This window comes from Protobothrops mucrosquamatus, unplaced genomic scaffold (assembly GCF_001527695.2).
Source record: "Protobothrops mucrosquamatus isolate PMUCROS unplaced genomic scaffold, P.Mucros_1.0 scaffold_170, whole genome shotgun sequence".
Classification (NCBI taxonomy): domain Eukaryota; kingdom Metazoa; phylum Chordata; class Lepidosauria; order Squamata; family Viperidae; genus Protobothrops; species Protobothrops mucrosquamatus.
The window spans coordinates 514,587-534,321 of NW_015386246.1; the positions used below are offsets into that span (position 1 = coordinate 514,587).

General features: G+C 39.3%; 2 protein-coding genes across 4 annotated transcripts in view; both read right to left on the minus strand.

Moving 5' to 3' along the window:
• The window catches only part of KIF5C (kinesin family member 5C), a 91,751-nt gene extending 88,879 nt beyond the window's left edge, over positions 1–2,872 (minus strand). For all 3 annotated transcript variants that reach the window (XM_015822063.1, XM_015822071.1, XM_015822054.1), the window contains exon 1: positions 2,747–2,872. In XM_015822063.1, coding sequence (XP_015677549.1) covers positions 2,747–2,872 — 126 coding nt within the window. The remainder of the gene's footprint in view (positions 1–2,746) is intronic.
• Positions 2,873–11,904: 9,032 nt separating this feature from the next.
• The window catches only part of EPC2 (enhancer of polycomb homolog 2), a gene marked incomplete at its 5' end in the record, with an annotated part of 30,782 nt that continues 22,951 nt past the window's right edge, over positions 11,905–19,735 (minus strand). The window contains 4 exon segments of the mRNA XM_015822081.1: positions 11,905–13,309; positions 14,068–14,401; positions 14,874–15,030; positions 16,142–16,278. Coding sequence (XP_015677567.1) covers positions 13,237–13,309; positions 14,068–14,401; positions 14,874–15,030; positions 16,142–16,278 — 701 coding nt within the window.

The following is a 19,735-nucleotide window of genomic DNA, read 5'->3' on the forward strand; positions in this document are numbered from 1 at the left end:
CTTTGAATGTCCTTGGTGCTCTCTGAGCTTGGTTGTTTTCTTGCAGACATTTCATTATCCAAACTAAGGTAACATCATCAGTGCACTTCAACAAAACAACCAAGCACATAGAGCACCAAGGACCCCTCATTTCAAGCCTGAGCTACAAATATTGTCCTCTAGCAGCAAAAAACTTTATTGCACACGTTATCACTGACTCAGTAGGACTATCCAACAGACCATTTAAGTGTACCAACCTTCGGTTGTGTCAAAAGCCTAGGTATTTAGATTCGCTCAGAGCAAGCCAGATCAGTCTCAGGGGTTCATGAATGGATGAAAAAGTGATAAATCCCCCTTCACAGATGAACTCTAGCAACTGTTAGTTAAGGCATGCAAGCTATCAAACTTACCAGCGACAGATAAATTTATCTTCCATTCATTTCTTTAGTTCTTTGTTAAAACTGTCTAAATTGGCAGCTGTCATGACACGTGAAGACATTTTAATTACATGTTGTATAAAAAATGTTACAGTTAGCCCAAAGTCTCCCAAATTTATAGCTATAGTGAATGTCTCCAGATTTTACTTTGGGAGACAAGGATATTTTTTTTTTCCTTTCGTTTAAATCAGCCCTGGGTTTTTACCAAATGTTACAAAACTCTCTAAGCATGATAGGCGCAGCCATTACTTTTAACAATATCTAATACTTTTGATGCCCCTGAATGCACATTTTAAAACTATCCCTCACAATACTGACCAGAGAAGCCCCACTGTGAGATGGGTGGCAAAGAGTTTTAATAATAAGTAAAAATAAATAAATACCATTGTGGTTTATTGTTAAGTCTATAGAGTTCCTTTGAAATGAGAGGTTAAATGTTGGCTACAAATTCTCAATTACTAGTGGCTCAAGAAAAAGCAAACTGCATCCAGGTTAAAATGAAATTGTGAAACCAATCTAAAGGTTCTCTAGCATATACCGCACGCAACACATTAAGAGAGCAATCATTTCCTTATGCACATATAACTATGCATTACCAAGAAGACAAAACAAGTTTCCAAAAAGTAATCTTTCCATTACTAATCATCTCATTCGAACTTGAAGTGAGACTTATAGTTGTTATTAATTTGTAGTAGCAGATTAAATGATTCACACAACAAGCCCATTATTTACCTATTGGGAGGCAATTCTAACAAATAAAATTAAAAACCAAAAGCAAGTTCCTCCAGCATATTTCAGACAAATTAACGCTATTAGCCAAGGCTGTTAATCCAAATTACGTGAGCTGATAAGAAGTGGAACTTTTCCTAAGAGAAGGAGATTCTCCATTGATTGTACTGCAAGACAAGGAAATGAACACAGCAGACAACTAAAGACTATCACTGGATAGAGTATATACATCCTGCTTTTATCTGCAGAGACTGCAGCTTGGCAGGCTTTTAACTGAAGTTAGTGCTGATCCGACACAAGCCACCAGATCAAGCTGAAATGGCAGAAGGGTGGATATGAAGGTGAGAAGGAGGGAATTATTCTACCCTCTTGTAATTTGCTTAGCAATTTCTCTCCACCTGCCAATCCATCAAATACGTCAGGGAACAAGCAAATGAGCATGCCCAGTGATCCAGATGACATCAGCTTGATCAATGCTCAGGATTGGAAGACTGCAGTAGCAATGAGGGAAGGCAGATGAAAGAGTCAATTGAGGCTGACTCCGTTCAGTTCCCCACCGTTGCTTTTGCTGCAGTTATGAAAGCAGGAAATTCAGCTCTGGAGCACCTTTCAAGGAAGATTCCCCCCTGCAGAAGCCATCCAAATCAGGCAGGTGTAGAATATACTTTGCCCATGCACTAGCCTTCACCCTGCTGTTTACCAATGCAATCCAAGCTATGTCTACTCATAAATAAGCTGAGTTTCAGTGGAACTCATTCTGGACTTTACTGAAACCTTAAATAATTCAGTAAAAGGTGCAAATGAGATTAACATTAAAAACTTGCATTTCATGTGACCCATTCCCCCACCGATATCCAGCTCCACCAAACCAAGAATACTTTGAGCGTCTCCCAGCGTGGTTGCTAGACTACAAATACTGGGGCCCCAATAAAGATTATTCTTTGCACCACACGACTCTTTGTGACCGTCTTAGTCTGGACCCACGCTCACACCAAAACAAGGAAACTTTGCACCCATCCGAAACCCCCAAGTTATTTCACACCGCACCACAAAACCCATTCGTTTTTAGAAACACCTGCCACGTAGACCCACTTCTTATCCAAAGCTTTTCATGTCTGCTATGGAAAAAAACAGAGTTCTTGTCCTTTGTGAGTTTAACCCAATTTCCAAGTTTGGGGTTGGGACGGGGGGGGGGGGTAAAGCAGGCAGTACAGAGAGTTTCCTTTTCCCCCCCCCCAATCCTTCTCTTAGCCAAATTTGGCGCTCAAGGTGAAAGAAGTCTTGGAGAACTTCCAACCGACATTCACACACACACACACACACACACAGACACTAGAGCAGCTAATGTTGGGAACAATGGACGGAGGAGGGAGTACAATGCGGTGCAGCGGCACGCCATTCAGGGGGGCCCGGAGTAAACCTAAAGGGACTTGGAGGTGACGGGGGGGGGAGAGAGACAAATTCGCCAGGTCTCCCCGCAGCCTGCCCGAAAGAAGAGAGTTCGGAGCCGAGCAAAGAAAAAACAAAACGCAACTGCTATAAAAGCAAACGCCAAAAAAGCGCCCGGAAAGGGGGGGGGAGAGGGGGGGAAAGAGACTTACCCCGACGACCACCGTGTCCTCGCCTTTAAATTTAGAGATGAATTTGTCCCCGCGCAGGATCTCCGCCTCGTTGAGGGGTCGGAACCGGCACATCACTTTGATGCTGCATTCGGCTGGGTCCGCCATCTCGACGGGAAAGCGGGGCGGATCGGCGGCGGCGGCGGACCGAGGGCGCGCGGCTGGATTGGGCGGGGGCGGCGGCGGGCACCTTTCTTCCCACCTCGGGGAGTGTTTTTTTAAAAAATAATAATAATAATAANGGGGGGGGGGAGAGGGGGGGAAAAGAGACTTACCCCGACGACCACCGTGTCCTCGCCTTTAAATTTAGAGATGAATTTGTCCCCGCGCAGGATCTCCGCCTCGTTGAGGGGTCGGAACCGGCACATCACTTTGATGCTGCATTCGGCTGGGTCCGCCATCTCGACGGGAAAGCGGGGCGGATCGGCGTCGGCGGCGGACCGAGGGCGCGCGGCTGGATTGGGCGGGGGCGGCGGCGGGCACCTTTCTTCCCACCTCGGGGAGTGTTTTGTTTTTTAAAAATAATAATAATAATAAAAAAAAACCACAACGCAACACCACCTTTGGAGGAGGAGGCGGGCGGGGGGGGGCTGTCGTTATTTTAGCGGCGGGGAGGCATGGGCCGAAGGAAGGAGCCGAGCCCGGTCAGAGGAGGAGAAGGAGAAGGAAAAAGCAGCAGCGGCGGCGGCGCCGAGGCATTCCCGGCTTCTCACGATCTCCAGGCTGGGCGAAGGGCAGAGAGCGTCTCCGGACCGGGGGCCACTTCTTGGGCGAAAAGAATAGGGAGAGGCCGCGGTCCCGGCGCTTCAGCAGCCTCGCCCGGAGACCTGCCGCTGCTTCGAAGCTTTGCGGGCGAGCAGGGGGGGGGGTGCTAAACGAAGCCAGGTTTTATTTATCTATTCCCCCCTCCTCCTCCTCCTCCTCACGCCTCTCCCGAGCGCCGCGGTAGCGTGGCAGGCGCTTCTGCTCTTGCCGCCACCATCCTGCATCTCTCTCTCTCTCTCTCTCCTCCCTCCCTCCCCTCCTCCCTTCGCTCTCTTCCCCCATCCCCAAGGGCTTTGTGACTTCACCGCATTACATCAACTCTTCCCCCAGCTCACTGGCTTGAGGGGAGAAATCACCGGCGCATCCTGGGAGCTGTAGTTCGGGAGGCGCCAGGTAGGGACTTGGGAAAAGAGGGCGGGCCGGCGAGGCCAGGGAGGCTGGCCGTTGCAGCGGCGCGTCTTGCCCGGCGCTGGAGGTGCTCGTCTTGAGATGCTGAGGAAAAAGGGGCTTTAAAATAGGAGGAGAAAACGCAGGGTGAGACTTGAGGAGCCAACGGAGTTTGTTCCTTGGTCTAGGGCAGGGGTAGGCAACCTTGGCTCTTTTATGACTCGTGGACTTCAACTCCCAGAATTCCTGAGCCAGCACAGCTGGCTCAGGAATTCTGGGAGTTGAAGTCCACGAGTCATAAAAGAGCCAAGGTTGCCTACCCCTGGTCTAGGGCCATGGGGCACCTTGGGGACAGAGTTGCAGGTAACTTCTTGGGAGCCAGTGCTCTTTGTTGTTGTTTTTTTTAAAAAAAATAGTTTTTGTTTTTTAAAAATAATCAAAATAATAATCAAAAATAATAATCAAAAATAATAATCAAAAATAGGTGTGCTGCACTAGCTTCTTAACTTTTTTTTATTTATCAAAATGTACCCTGGGCATTTCTTGGGGTGGGGTGGGGAAATAGTATGCGACTATGCTCCAATGCTTTGCTTGGAAATGGGCTCCCCAGGACAGGTAAAACTAAATAGGGTTAATGGGGACCTTACCGTGTAGTAATAAGTTGTTTTATGACTTGCTACACCTATTACGGCAGCCATTTTTTTTAAAATGGTGCCTTCAAGTTGGGGTTGACTTTGGACATGGGTTTCTCACTTTTCTGCTATAATGTGGGTTGTAAGATATACTTTTTTTTTTTTTTGGCTTAGTACACGCTGCTTAAACCGAGCAACTTGTGATGTATTCTGTTAACTATAATCAAACAAACCAGGATTTGGAAGCTTAGGTCAGGTGCCTACAATTTACTAAGGCAGGTCATTGACCATTTTTGTGGATAAAATGAGGTGAAATGTGTTAATGACACACCTTGTTTCCAAATTTGCCATTGGGCTACTTACTGGTAGCTGTCTCTGGAAGACCTGTTTCATCTGAACCCAAGAGAGGATTACTTTGAGATTAATCTCCCTTGTAGCCTCTGGAATATCAAGATGAGAGACTGGATCAGATATGAAATAAAGTTCCCCAGTATACCACATTTTGTTTCTTTCCTTTTAACATTCCATCATATTGGAAGAAAATAAGGAGAGCAAAGGTTTACTCTAGCCTCCCGCTGCATTGGCTCCAGTTCCTGAAAAGACAATTATGTATGTATATATGCCTTAACTCCTAGACCATGCGTGTCAAACTTGATCACATCATGTGATGTATCATGACGGTTTTTGCCTTTGCAGAGCTGGGGTGGGCGTGGCCTGTGCTGCCAATTTGACATCCCTATAGTCAGGGCTTTTTTTCTCATAGAACGCCCAGAACGGAGTTCCGGCACCTTTTTTTGGATGAAACCTTGTAGGGTAGGCAAGGCGGGTTGTATGACGTGTGTGAGTTCCGGCACCTTTTTTTTTTTTTTTTTTAAGAAAAAAAGCACTGCCTATAGTAGACCAAACTGGCTCTCCTTGGTCCGCCTTGCTTATTCTTTCTCCTTGTTCCTTCTTGCTCTTCCAATTTCCTTAACTTAAAAATCCAAAAAAAAATCAGAGAGAAAAAAAAGATTATTAATTTGGCCTAAAGCAAGTGATATTGCTGCAATTGATTTGAGAGATTTCCTTGACAAATATTCCATTCATTGGCTTCCTATAAGAGCAAAGGCGCAACACACTCAAATGGTTGGTTTTATTTCTAAGGGTCTTATGACCCGATCCTGCATCATCTCTTATTTTTTGATGTAACATATTCAGGTGGTTCAGGGAGGTTCACAAGTGCTTCGGGTTGGGACTTACTTCCCCTGAGACCTTGTGACTTGGGGTTTTCCAGAACCTGCTTCTAGACTATGGAATGAACATCCTAAGGCTCTTTGGACAACAATCAATTATCCCATCTTGAATAAGAGTTGAAAATGCATTTCAGTCAGAATACAGTAGAAGATGGCCACACAGGTAGGATGATATTGTAAAATCTGGCCCTAAACAAGTGAAATCTAAACTATAACATGTTTATTGTTTATGAATTTTTCATTATTTTCATTATGGATTTTTCATTATTCATTGTACAGCTATTTGCTAGGGTATGAGATTCCATGTATCATTAATTTTAATACTAAATAGTTTTAATGGGTTCTTGTGGAATTGTAGTTTATTGTGTGATTATTTGTAATGATTGGCTGTCTTTCGTGTTCTAATCTTTTAATTATCTCTTGAATTGTTATGTACCATGTTGAAATATATAAACTATTACTTTTTGCCCTGAGGCTGGATTCATACAGCGTAAGTCAGAAGAGGGTTTATATGTGACTCATCATGTCATAAAAATGAAGTCATGAATGGCTCGTAAAGCATGTTTTATGATTTAGTATGCTATATGAACTGCCAATTATTTTATAAATCATGGTTAAATAAACAGTGGTTTATTACAATGTATGAATATAGAATTAAAACAGGTAAGCGAGCTAGAGGTGTGGGGGTCTACTAATTACTAGAAACAATGTATCTTTTTGCAGTCTTGAGAGATATTCAATCAAGCCTACTAAGTTGGAACAACAGTCTAGGCTGGCTAATTTATAGTTTCTTAAGTTGTGGGAACCCAAGCAATTAGGTTAATTCAACTAACTAAGGATTAATGTGTTTTTTGAATATAGTTCACTAATAGTGTATCTAGGAGTAAGCTTCATTGAACACAGGAAGATTTGCCTTCAAGGAAGTTTTATACATATTGGATTGTAACGGGATTCAAAAGAGATTTTTAATTTCAAAACTGTCCATCCTCATCCAAACCAAACCAAATTTAAGAGGAGGAAATTTAATCTGTTTTTAAAGTGTCTGCAGTAAAAAGCTGAACAAAAGACCCAGCCAAGAAAATGAAAATGCCAGAATCTTCAGTTCTATTTAAAAGTAAAGTCTATGAGTTCAGTAGAGCTGGCTCATAGGTAAATAAGCTTAGGACTGCATACCTGAACTATAGACTACTAAACTAGTGGCAGTGATTCATTTAACAACTGTGGCAAAAAAGGTTGTAAATTGGGCAAAAGTCATTTAAAAACTGTTTCAGTTAGCAACAAATTTTGGGCTCAGTTGTGGTAGTAAGTCAAGGACTACTTGTATGATCATATAACCTCTGCCTTGAAAGGCAAAATTATTGAAAATTGTTTAACAAACAAACCCATGGTTTGTATGATTTCATATAACAAAGTCAAGATAAACCAGAATGATTTCCTACATAAAATGGTCCATTAGTGTTATAAATAAGTTTCTGCATCTGTTTGAATGTCAGTTTGTAGATTGTATTTATCACATTATTTAAGGGTGTAAATAAGATTGTGTTTAAGAGTTTGGTTTGTTTTGGGTCAAATCTAAAAGGCAAATAGCCAAGCTCTTATGTTTTGCGTTGCCAATTTTCCCCATGATCATTTATAACGGCTAAAGAACAGGACACTTTGTTCTGATCACATTGTACAGGTTGTTTTAAAGTATTTTGGAATTTGGTGACATTTGTACATTTCTTAATTAATTCTCAGAATATTACACTGCTTCATGATTGGCTATACTGTATTCATTCCTCAATTATTTGCTTCACAGCTATTCAAAACTGTCACCTGCTTACTGCATTAAATTTGAGATGGAAAAAACTGTTGCAATTTCACACTCACAATATTTCCTACTGTAATCACTTGAGGCCAAATGCAAAATAAGATTTTCCAAAAATAATGGTTTGTACTCAGGGATTTCCTAGATTTTTAACTTATAGACTGTTTCTAAATTGCAATCCATATCTAAGTATTTTTTAAAAATATTTGGAGCTACATGGCATGTTGAAGATGAGGCAAGATATTTTTAGATTAAGTAAAAGTGTTTATTAATTGATGTTTACTAATAATTATTGAAACTATATTAATTTGTATTAATCAACTAAAATTTTGGAAGCACAACTTCCAGGTTCATAAAAAACATTTTTATTGCAGTGATCCTTTATAGCAGTGATGGCGAACCTTTTAGAGACCGAGTGCCCAAACTGCAACCCAAAACCCACTTATGCATCGTCGGGTGCCGGGTGGGTGTGGCCCATTGTGGGGGTGTGGCCCATTGGGTGGGCGTGGCTGCAGTGGTAACGGCAGACTGGGTGGGACTAAAAAGTTCAATCAATTCCAACTTTGCAAGATCTTTTTTTTTCCCGCAAGAAGTTGAAATTGACTGATTGATTGAACCTTTTTTTTTTTTTGCACACGGCGGCGGAGGTCTAAAGCGAAAAGGTTTTATAAAACCCAGCTGAAGGCCTAGGACTGGGGCGACGGCGCGCGTGCCCACAGAGAGGGCTCTGAGTGCCGCCTCTGGCACCCGTACCATAGGTTCGCCACCATTGCTTTATAGAGTTGTGATACTGCTGTATTAAAGCAGCTATGCTAAAATGATTAATTCTAAAAATAAATGGTTCTATTTGGAAAGATTTAGAAAAGGAGATGAAAAATAGGGTGGATGGATGGAATCAAATGTGGAAGAACTCTTGTATTATTAAGTCAGGACAATTTGATAAGCATGTGTCCACATAATCACCAGGAATTAAATGTGACTTGTTAACTAAACAAAAGTACTTCTTGCAAGGTGTGTGTGCATCCATTTGTGTGTGTGTCTCAGATGTCAGAAAGACATAAGCATTAGATACACAGCATGCTGACATAAAAACTGGAAGATACGTGAGCAAATGCTTGACTCCATTCAGTCTTCTTGTGTTGAGTTTTAAGATATAAAGATATACATGGTGATGAACAGTGAAGCATTAATTTTCCTGCACTTATTACATCCATGAAGTCCCACCAGACAGGCCTGTTCAATGACCTGGACTCATTTAGCAAGAGTGAGATAAGGTACTGTTGGTGTGCCAAATTATTTTTAAAGATTTTTGGTGAATAATGTAGCCGATACCCACTCTGGGCTAGATGCCAGTGGACAGAATCCACTGTGTTGAGCAAAGCAAAGATCTTGTATTGTTATCTGGGGCTTGTTTGAGCTTGAGAATAGGCTCAGATCCTCTGTGGTGCAAACTCTGCCACCTGTGCACTTTAAGGAAGTGTCCTCAGTGCCTTCCTTGGACAGCCAGGCAGAGTGCGGGGTGATTGGCTTGGGAAAATTTCAAATTCTTAAAAGAGAATCATGCCACTTTCTTAAAAGAAGAGGCTGTATATCTTCTCTGGAAGAAGCCCTCTGTGGAACGGCTATTTTTAACCATTTCTGCTTGGTGCCCAATTTTTCCTGGTGGCTTAGCTACAGATAATCCAAGAAACGAATTATCTCTCGTTAGACAAAAATAGCATTGATTCCCCTGGTGGATGACTCTCATCTGGATCTGCGATGGGAAAGTGCACCTCACTGCTCCTGTAAGATCTCTCTGTGGCATTTGATACTATTGGCTTGTGGTATCTTGCCAGGCTGCATACAAGGCTGGGGAGTCAGAAACACTGCTTCAAGTTTCAGCACCTGAGGTCATTCCAGTCAGTAATTATGACAACGCTTGACCCAGCAATTCTTTCAATTCAGGGTACCTGGGAGTTCAGTTCTCTTTCCCAAGCTATTTAACATCTAAGGCCCTAAGACAGTGATGGCGAACCTTTTAGAGACCGAGTGCCCAAACTGCAATTCAAAACTCACTTATGCATCGTCAGGTGCCGGGTGGGCGTGGCTATGGTGGTAACAGCAGACTGGGTGGGACTAAAAAGTTCAATCAATCAATTCCAACTTTGCAAGAACTTTTTTTTTCCCCGTGAGAAGTTGAAATTGACTGATTGATTGAACCTTTTTTTTTTGTACACAGCGGTGGAGGCCTAAAGCGAAAAGGTTTTATAAAACCCAGCTGAAGGCCTAGGACTGGGGCGACGGCGCGCATGCCCACAGAGAGGGCTCTGAGTGCCGCCTCTGGCACCCGTGCCATAGGTTCGCCACCACTGCCCTAGGAGAGGTCGGGCCAGAGCAAGGATGCCCTAGAAAGCTTGGTGTCTGGCTTCTATCAGGGTTTGAATGGAGCAAAACGATGTTAGACTGAATCCAAGACCATGTTTTTTAGCAATACACATCCAGGAAAGTTACTGGATAGGACAGAATAGGGGTTGGTTCATGATCTTGACTTGTAGGTATTACTTAAGCAACAGGTGGAGGCTATGGGGCTTTTGTCAAGCTTTGCCTGGCATGCCAATTACAATCCTACCTGGCCAATGTAACCCATATTTCGACCCAACACTGAATTGGAATGCTGTAAATGCTTTACCATTTATCATAGATTACTTAGAAGCTGCAGCTGGTCCAATCCTACCATAGTAAAAATAACACTACTGCTAAGGTTGCTTCAGGGCTACCAGCTGGGCTTTCAAAACACTGATTCAGAACTGGGGGGGGGATGTAGGATCAGATGTCATTTGTCAAGGTTGAATGTGTCCATCCTGCAAAAAGATGAGAATATTAAAAGAGTTTTCCCACTAGGTAAGATGGACCTGGACCAGGCAGCAGGCAGCCTTTTTCTGTTCTGACCCTGTACTTTGGAACTCATTGCCTCTGGAAATTTTAGCAGCCTCTTCCTTTGTAGTATTTCACACAGCTATTAAAACAATACTATTCCACTGTACTTTTAACAAGGATTAAATTTTCTAGGGGATTTCTTTGTTTAGTCTCTGTTGTGTGCTGCCCAATGTCTGTAGATTAGAGCAGGATGCAAAAAAATGTGAAACAAATAGAGCTTATCCCACGTTAATCTACTGCAGCATTAATTTACAACTGTTATGTTGGGTCGTTACTTCTCTATACAACCCAATAGTTCAAAGTCACTTCTGCAGATTCCTCAGTTTTTCAAAGGTGTCACATATTTTATAACAAAACTTGTCTTATGAAAATATTACAAAGTTAGATATATCAAGGGCCAAAGACACAACTATGTGTCGGCAGGCTTGTAGCATTTGCTATTAGTAAATTATTTTTATTGATTCAAATCAGATCATGGGTAAGTAGGTAAAGAATATCCAAGTGTCTTTGACTTTTTCCATCCAATGCATGCTGTGTAGCTTTGCTTCACTTCACATATATGGCTCTCAACCTTTTTAAAGAAAGGTGACTGAGAAATAGTTACCTAGAATGTGTTTTCTGAGCAAATGGATAGTGTTAAAACATACTAGACTGGTATGCAAATGCAATCATTAACTCTTTGACTTCATGGAGCAAAAAATTCACTAGCTAATATTCTCTGGCTACTTTTTTAATCTTTGGAAAACCCTGATAGCCAAAAAGCAAAAAGGCTCAATCCATTTTACTTTAAAAGAGGTATAGATTTTTATATAATAACGACCAATGGAAGTATTAATAACATGGTATACACACGATTTATCCTTGTAAAAGAGGCACAACATAAAAATAATAAAATTATATTGAACCTAAAGAAGCCAAATTCATGTTTCTCTTCACTTTAAATATGTTCAGACTCACTTCAAAAATATAACTTGACGAAGATAGATTAAAATTAGTGAAGCATCATTATGATTCCTTTGCCACTTACATAATCAAATAGTAAATTTCCATTCAGATAATTATGCAAAAGCATGTACAGCATAAATTACAGCTATGAGGTAGCGATTATATGTGCAATATGCACTAATGTACATCAAGTACAAATGAAGGAAAACTCAAATTTTTTAAACAGTTTCAAGCCCCAGTCCAGAAACTGACAGATACACCATGTGCTGCTCATAGAGTTCTGTACATGCCTAGCGCTCGTCACATAGAAAGCAGTGTCACTCTGTTCCGTGATGTTTACAAAGTACCCGTCTCAATGCTGGGAATCACACAGGCAGCCCGAGTGCTGGATGCAAACATCCAATTCCATCCATCAAGTTTTTGAACACACACTTCCTGATCCAGCAGGTTACATGCCTGCAGAAGCTTCTAGAGTCCTCGTTCTATTGAGATGGTGCTGAACCTATACATGCCAAATTGCTGGTGTCTCAGTTTGATAACTACTGGTTTCCAAAAGTTGCAAACTGTTCTCCATGTTGTGAAATAAACACGTATGCAAGATGCCCATGTTTTGATATGTATTTTTATTTCCCTGCAGTTTTCACTTATCAAGAACAAGTAACAGGGAAAGTTGTCTGAACTAGTGCATAAACAAACATTCTGAAACACCACTACACATATCTAATTTACAAGAACCGTATAAAAAAAGTCACTAAAACACTACACTACGAAGGTGTCCAACGCTTACAGTCAGACTTTTTCCAACCCGTTACTTGCCTTGTAGCCACAGGAAAACTTTCCAAAATTGAAAGACAATCTGCCATGACCCTCCCCCCTCCCCCATTACCTGGGATGGCTCGATATCTAGACATCCAATAATTATTGCAATGATATATAATGCAATACATACCTGGTAAAATATCATTTATGTGGTGTGTTACAGTTAAAAGCCGGTTAAATTATGCAGACTTCAGATAAAATATAATCAGTTGAAAATTTTCTTCATATCTGCACAGTTTAATATGTGCTAGATGCATAATTTGTACTAGTCAGGTTTTCTGTGTAATTATTTTTTATAAATTGGTATTATAAATAGAAATATACATTCAAAATATATGGAAAAGTGGGTTACTACATTAAATTTGCATGTATCGATCCATCCCTTTCCCCTGCACAGTAATAGAAAATACTATTTTGCCTTGAACTTCATATTTGACAGTGAAATGCCACTAAAGTATTTACCAAAAAGTCCATCTAAAATTGTGAAACAAAATGAACCAAGTGAAAACTTTACATTTCCTTTAGAAAAAAATTACAAGAATTTTTCCTAGCTATGAATCTTTAACTTTTTTTTTTAGACACAAAGTTGGATTTATTTTTTTACAAGATACAAAATGTAAACATGGCAAAATAAATAGTTAAAACAAGTGATGCAGGATCCCATTTCATGCTCATGATCCCATTTAAAGAATTATTTTTAAATCCATTCAGTTGCAAATTCAAGTGCAAAAGCATGATGATGAATATCTACTATTCAAGTAACAGAAATAATATTGATGATACAAATAAACTATTTTACAAGGTAGTGATTTTCCCAATTTTACAAAATGTACATTATATATCGACTTAATATACGATATGATAGTCCGTTTAGGTCCATTTTAATCCCCTGTGATCCACAGAGTTTTGTTTTGCATTCAGCTGGAATATAAATGACACCATCAGCACACATTGAGCTACTATGCTAGGTTATGTCACCTCCATTGCTACTGTCGTCTCTGCTATTCCATTCAAACCCAATCTTTCGGGTTCATGGTTCTCTCTGAAAGTGAAAAGAGAAGGGCAAATAAATATATAGTTTTAATAATGAATTACATGTATAATTTATTAATATTTGACATTTCGTTAACTTAGTATCTCTCATATGTATTATCTGAGAAATGTTTAAAACACAACAAAGCTAAAACTTTACTAGGAAGAAAATGACAATTGATGCAAATTTCCCTCTCACAGCATGTAGAAAAGGAATAAAAAAGAAAAATCAGAGAATCTTAATTTTCATTAGAAGGGTAAAACAATGTATAAATATTGAAGTGTAGAAGATTTATACATGTATACAGCGTAGAAAATAATGTATAAATCCTACACGTAATCTACAGGATTTCAGATTTTTCTTGAGATTTGTAATATAAAATAATTGGCTGAATTAACCTTTCACTTATGAGGGTAGATCTTTTATGTCATTATAGCTTCTTGCATTTTGCTAGCAAAATAATCAAAAACAAACACATTTTTCCCCCAACAAGATACACCAGGGGTCTTCAAACATGGCCCTTTTATGACTTGTGGACTTCAACTCCCAGAATTCCTCAGCCAGCGTGCCTGGCTGAGGAATTCTGGGAGTTGAAGTCCGCAAGTCATAAAAGGGCCACGTTTGAAGACCCCTGAGATACACAAATCAAATATCATTACTTAATTCAGCCTTTCTTGGGTTAGGATTTGTTGGTAAATCCACTTTTCTTTTTTTTAAAAAAGGGAGGACAGAGAGGAGGAGGAGGAGGAGGAGCAAGAGACACACACCTTGCTATGCTGCTGATGGCACTGCTTGGAGTCACCTTTGGCACTCTATCCATACTGGCAGCAACTGTGGCAAGTTTTAAGGCGGTTGGCGATGGTGCTGAAGTCCTTGCATTGATATGTACATTGACTGGAGAAACAACACTGACATTGTTGAGGTGCACTGCATTGGTGAGACAGGAATTGTTCATAGGAAGTGTCTGAGAGCTGTTTGTGCACAATGCTGGGATTAAATGGTTTGTGGTGGTGTGACCGACTGTCCTTACAAGTTGTACAGCTGAGATCCCTGGGCTAGATGACAGAGCCATGTTGGTGGAATACAGAGTTTTTGATGTTGCTGTTCAAAACAAAACAGATGCACTCAATAGGTTTCAAGTAAAATGAAATACATGAAATAAAACCAAGATCACCATCCCATCTTAATGTCTTCTGGATATGGTATATTCCAGAAGTTGGGCTAAGGGGGATGTAAGTTATAGGGCAACACATATGGAGGGCACCAGGATGGAGCAAGCTATGAAGCAATAACGAAAGAGATCTATATCCAGACATTAGGACTCATCTCTTAAATTCAAAGACACACTGTAATACATTAAAGTATATAAGAATCTGCAGATGCCCAACAGGAATTTTATTATTTTTATTAAATAATAAAAAAGATCAAAATCTTCCATGACTTAATTTAAAAAAAACAACAGCCATTATTGCCCTATCAAACATTTTCTCGGATTGATCTTGTATAGAAAGTAACCATTAGCAACATCTTGCTATAAACTAACATGAAAATAATGCAACAAAGAAAAATATACCTGTTGGCTGAACAACACCGTTGATATTGTGGCTGGCACTCTGTTCCTTTGTCGCCTCACCCCGATTGGGAGCGGGTGCGCTCACCACTGCAGATGCAGCAAAATGGGCACTGGCCGAGTCAAGCGTTTTTGACATGCAGTCAGAAGTGCTTGAGCCCTGGGAAATTTACACAACAGTTTTCATAATTACAGACTATTTGTAAGATACTATCAAATTAACTCTTGATATAAACAGTAAAAAAAAATTATCCAGACCCAAGAGATGTTCTCTTAGCGACAGAACTGTTTCTAATTCCCATGAAGTTAGACCGCAAATACCGGTCGGTGCAGCTGCAGGAGAGGAAGGGGCTGCTTCGAGTGAATAAATAGGCTTTCACTGGCTTCAGATTAAGTTCTGTCTACTAAATAAGCTAAAAGTTTTTGCTTTCTATCTTTTACCTTTACCATTTTAAAAGTTGTGGTCCAGTGCTGAAATGTTAAAAGCACCTTTATTTAAATGGGAACGTCTTCACATCCTTTCCAAAGAGGATTACGTTTTAATTGCGTGCACGGGGTAAAGAAACCCAGACAAGTATAAGTAAAGATACTGAACAACATGCTATACTGCAACCATAACATAGATGCAAAAATGGCATTAATTCATACGATTAAGACTCTTTATTAATGTCGAATCAACATTACAAAGGGACTGGAGAAAACTGATTCAGAAATGAATGTCAAATTCTAAATATTAAAAAAATAAATCACTAGGGTTTGGTATTACATTACAAATTAGCAGATTTATTTTATTTCACCACAGACTGTAGCCCAAGGAAGCTCATGCCTTAAAGAATAACACTGTGAATCTGCTATTCTTTAAGGTGCCCTCACACTTTAGGGTTTTTTTACTGCCACCAACTCAATATATTAGTTACTCTTTGGAAGAATTATGAGCTAGTTGTATGGATTAGAAGAAAACAGATTTTCTAAGAACAGATAAGACAGGCACACAAGCATTAATGGTATTGGTTTATAATCAATGCACTATAGCATATGGGTATAATCAATAGACAAACCTGAGTATAGCAGTTCTTTTCTGTCACAATCTCAAAACTGCATTTATCTACTCTATTTAGGTTGCATGTTAAGTATATCAGAGACTGGTCTATTTGAAGTAGATATGAAGACAAAAAATGGGAGAGAGAAAAAAACTAGAAAAAAACAGAACTGGTTCTACACTGGTTTCTAGAATATATGAGAAACTATTTTCAGGAAAGGCGTTTTGTTACCTGTGCTTTTGGATATGTCTGTTGGGATTGATGCTGAGACTGCTGTTTCTGTTGGAGCTGAGCCAGTTGCTGCCTTTGCATTTGAACTAACTGCTGTTGATGTGTCTGAAATTGTTCTTCTGTAATACCCCCAGTTACTGTAGAAAGAAAGAAAGAACATGCTTGAATTTAAGGGTTCAAAGTCATATCAGTCACTGTGTAAGTTACATGGATTGGGAAGCAAAGCAGTTTTTAAATAGCTACATTACATAGCACAATGAATTTATGGAATGATCATTTTAAACTTGTTCAGTAGTTTAGTTAGTTAACAGTCTACTTCTTATAAATTAACTAGCTGATGGTGCCTCCAAAAAGAGGAATATACAGGTTAAGAAAAGCATCTGTAAAGTGTTATTTAAAAAAAAACCCAGCAGAAACAAAACCAGCAGTTCCAACTGCAATTAATTATCATTCATTAATTGATTTATTATATCTGTAGTACTCTGGAACTCAATGAATTCCTTGAGTAACCTAGATATTTTACTAGATTTGAGAACTATGGATATATTTTAGATGTTTATACTGCAGCATTTGCTAAAGTTACTGGATTGGTGGCCATCAAAACTATAATTAGGGTAGTTTCAGAGTGAAAATGTTTAATGAGACAAAGCAGATGAAGTCCTTATCAATAGGCTCATTTGCACATTATACCTTCCTAAGCCTATAGTTAAGCATAGAGTTCAGTCCTTTTTCAGTCCTCCCACCACTCAATATCACAGCCAGCAAATAGCAGTAGTTTGTTAGTTCAAGGTTTAGTATGTTGTCTGAATGTAGGTTCATGCTACAGTAAAACAGAGAATAGGTTATAAGCAGGTCTTTCACAAATAATGGGTATGAAAATCTAATGTACTTATTTTTTGTGTACCAATTATCTCAGTTAATGATTTAAATGTAGATTTTCCAGCTTATGATTCACAATGTATAAAGGCACAAAAAGTTAACCAAGGAGGAAAATGTTATGCAGGCAAATCACAGTTAAAACACCTGCCTAGTTAAGAAATTAATACCTACAACAAATGGACTTCTTAATACATATAACTACTGCATCACAAGTAGAGATACAGTTTCACATTTTCCTCTGCTATGCGCTAAATTGTATCATTTGCTCTTTTTTTGTTTAACAGCTGACAGTTCGTGCAAACTCCCACTTGTATTGATGAGAGTATTTCCGCAGACATTCATTTTCCCTCAGACTATTCCAATTTAATATTTTAAAAACACCACAAGTATAATTGAGTCTGGAAATAATTTTTGGATGGTCAATTAAATTAGCTTGTGCAATCCAACTGAGTTTAGCTTGTTTAGAAACCGATAGGCTTTGTTGGTCAGCTATGTCAATATAATTTTCTTATGAAAAACATATTCTATTCCAGAAGTTACCACAGCTTTCTAAATAATTACTCAAATCAATGAAAATAAGCTAGAACTGAACTAATGAGGCTAAAACTGGTTCAAAAACATTTATGGTTGCAGCTAAATTACTGTATATTTATACCTACATACAGTATATTTATACCTATAATGACAGAAATGTTTTCAACTATTTCAGTTCCATTCAGTTTTCAATTCCATTTACAACACCAGAACTATTTCAGATATTTCACAACTCCAGACCCTGTTTTGTCACTTATAATTTGATATAAGCACCAGGGGCAAAGAAGCCCAACTATGTTGTAAAATACTTCATATAATTAAAAAAGGTTAAAGCTAAAATCAGAAAAAGCCATTCCTTTGATATAAATTGCTTTAACACTCTCTGTTGTTAGATCAGAGTTCGGCAATCTTTTAGTAATTGGGGTGTACATAATATTTTTTAAGAAAGCCAGGTGACCCAAAGTAGGTATACGCATGGATAGGGCCAGGATTTTTTCTATTTTCATGAGCTGGGGGAAGAATGTTCCAGGATTTCTTTGCTGCAGCTTGTACTGTAAGGCATTTTAGAATTTAACTACAGTTTATTAGTTACTGTAATTACAGGAGTTTCTATAAAAGCTCTGGAGCTTCAGGTTACTCATTGCTGCAGTATTTTATTTATATATTTATTTTACATGTTACCCATCTCATAGTCCTGCAACTCTGATCGTCTCACCATTCTTTTCTCCAAAATCTATTAAAACTTGTGATTTTTAAAAAAATGGGAATAGGGCAGTAAAGTACATTCTTCCCCCTGATAATGTTCCTTTGAAGGGAAAGATTTCAAGAGCAGAGCAGTTGCAATTCAACTGTATATATCTTTGTTCAGATCTTTGCGTAGGAAGACCAAGCATGAAGAAAAAGGGCAAAAACGTACAGGTAGCCCTCAACTTACGGCCACAATTGAGTGCAGCATTTCTGTTGTTAAGTGAGACGTTTATTAAGGGAGCTTTCCCCCATTTCATGACCTTTCTTGCCACAGTTTTTAAGTGAATCACTGCAGCTGTCAAGTCAGTAACCTGGTTAAGTGAATCTGGCTTCCCCATGGACTTCACTTGTCAGAAAGTCGAAAAAAGTGACCCTGGGACACAGCAACAGTCATAAATATCAGCCAGTTGCCAAACCTCTGGATTTTGATCACGTGATCCTGTGGATGCTGCAAAGGTCGTAACTGTGAAAAATGGTCATGTCACTTTTTTCAGTGCTGTTGTAACTTTGAATTATCACCAAACGAACTGTTGTAAGTCGAAGACTGCCTGTATATCCTTGCATTTCTATTATTGTTATTGTGCCTGAAGAGAGATCTACAGTTCATCCTGAGGTTGAACATGAAAATGTACATAATATTTGAGACTACAAGTAGTCCTCAACCTACGACCATTTGTTTAACAACGGTTTGGAGCTACGACTGAGCTGAAAAAAATGACTTACGACCAGAGTTCTCATTTACTACTGCTGCAACATCCATCCCCGCAGTCATATAATCAAAATTTGGTTGCTTGGCAATCAGCCTGCAATTGTGACAGCGGCAGCACCCTTAGGTCATGTGATGGCAAAGTCAAAGGGGAAGCCAGATGTGCTTTAACGATAGTGTGATTTGCTTAACGACAGTGGCAAAAAAGTTGTAAAGGCAGTCACAAATCATTTAACAACTGCATCACTTCCCGATGAAAGTTCTGGTTCCAATTATGGTCGTAAGTCAAGATTTAATTTTATGACCCAATTATAGTAGCATGCCAAGGTTTAATTATTTCAGCCAGTTTATTTCTCTCCCCAATCATTTAAGCTTTTCCTCTGCTTAAAAATCACCTCACATAGAAAATCTAGACAGCTGTAGCTAGTTTTCCAAATGTAAAAGGTTTGGGGGTGTTTTTTTTCACCTGTATGGACAAAAGCAGGTAAAACTATATTTATATTATTGATAGGAGTCAAACATATTTTAACATGGACTTTTCCAACCATCTACATAGGAGACTTGCTTCTCTTCAATAAAAGCATATACAGTAAAACATCCTAAAAAATGATGCCGTGTTCAGATGTGCATACTGACAAACAAAGACATATTTTGTAGGTATCACAGAATTCAAGCGATATGCTGGGAATTACTTCCTAAATGTATCTGTCTTTTAATTCAAAATATTC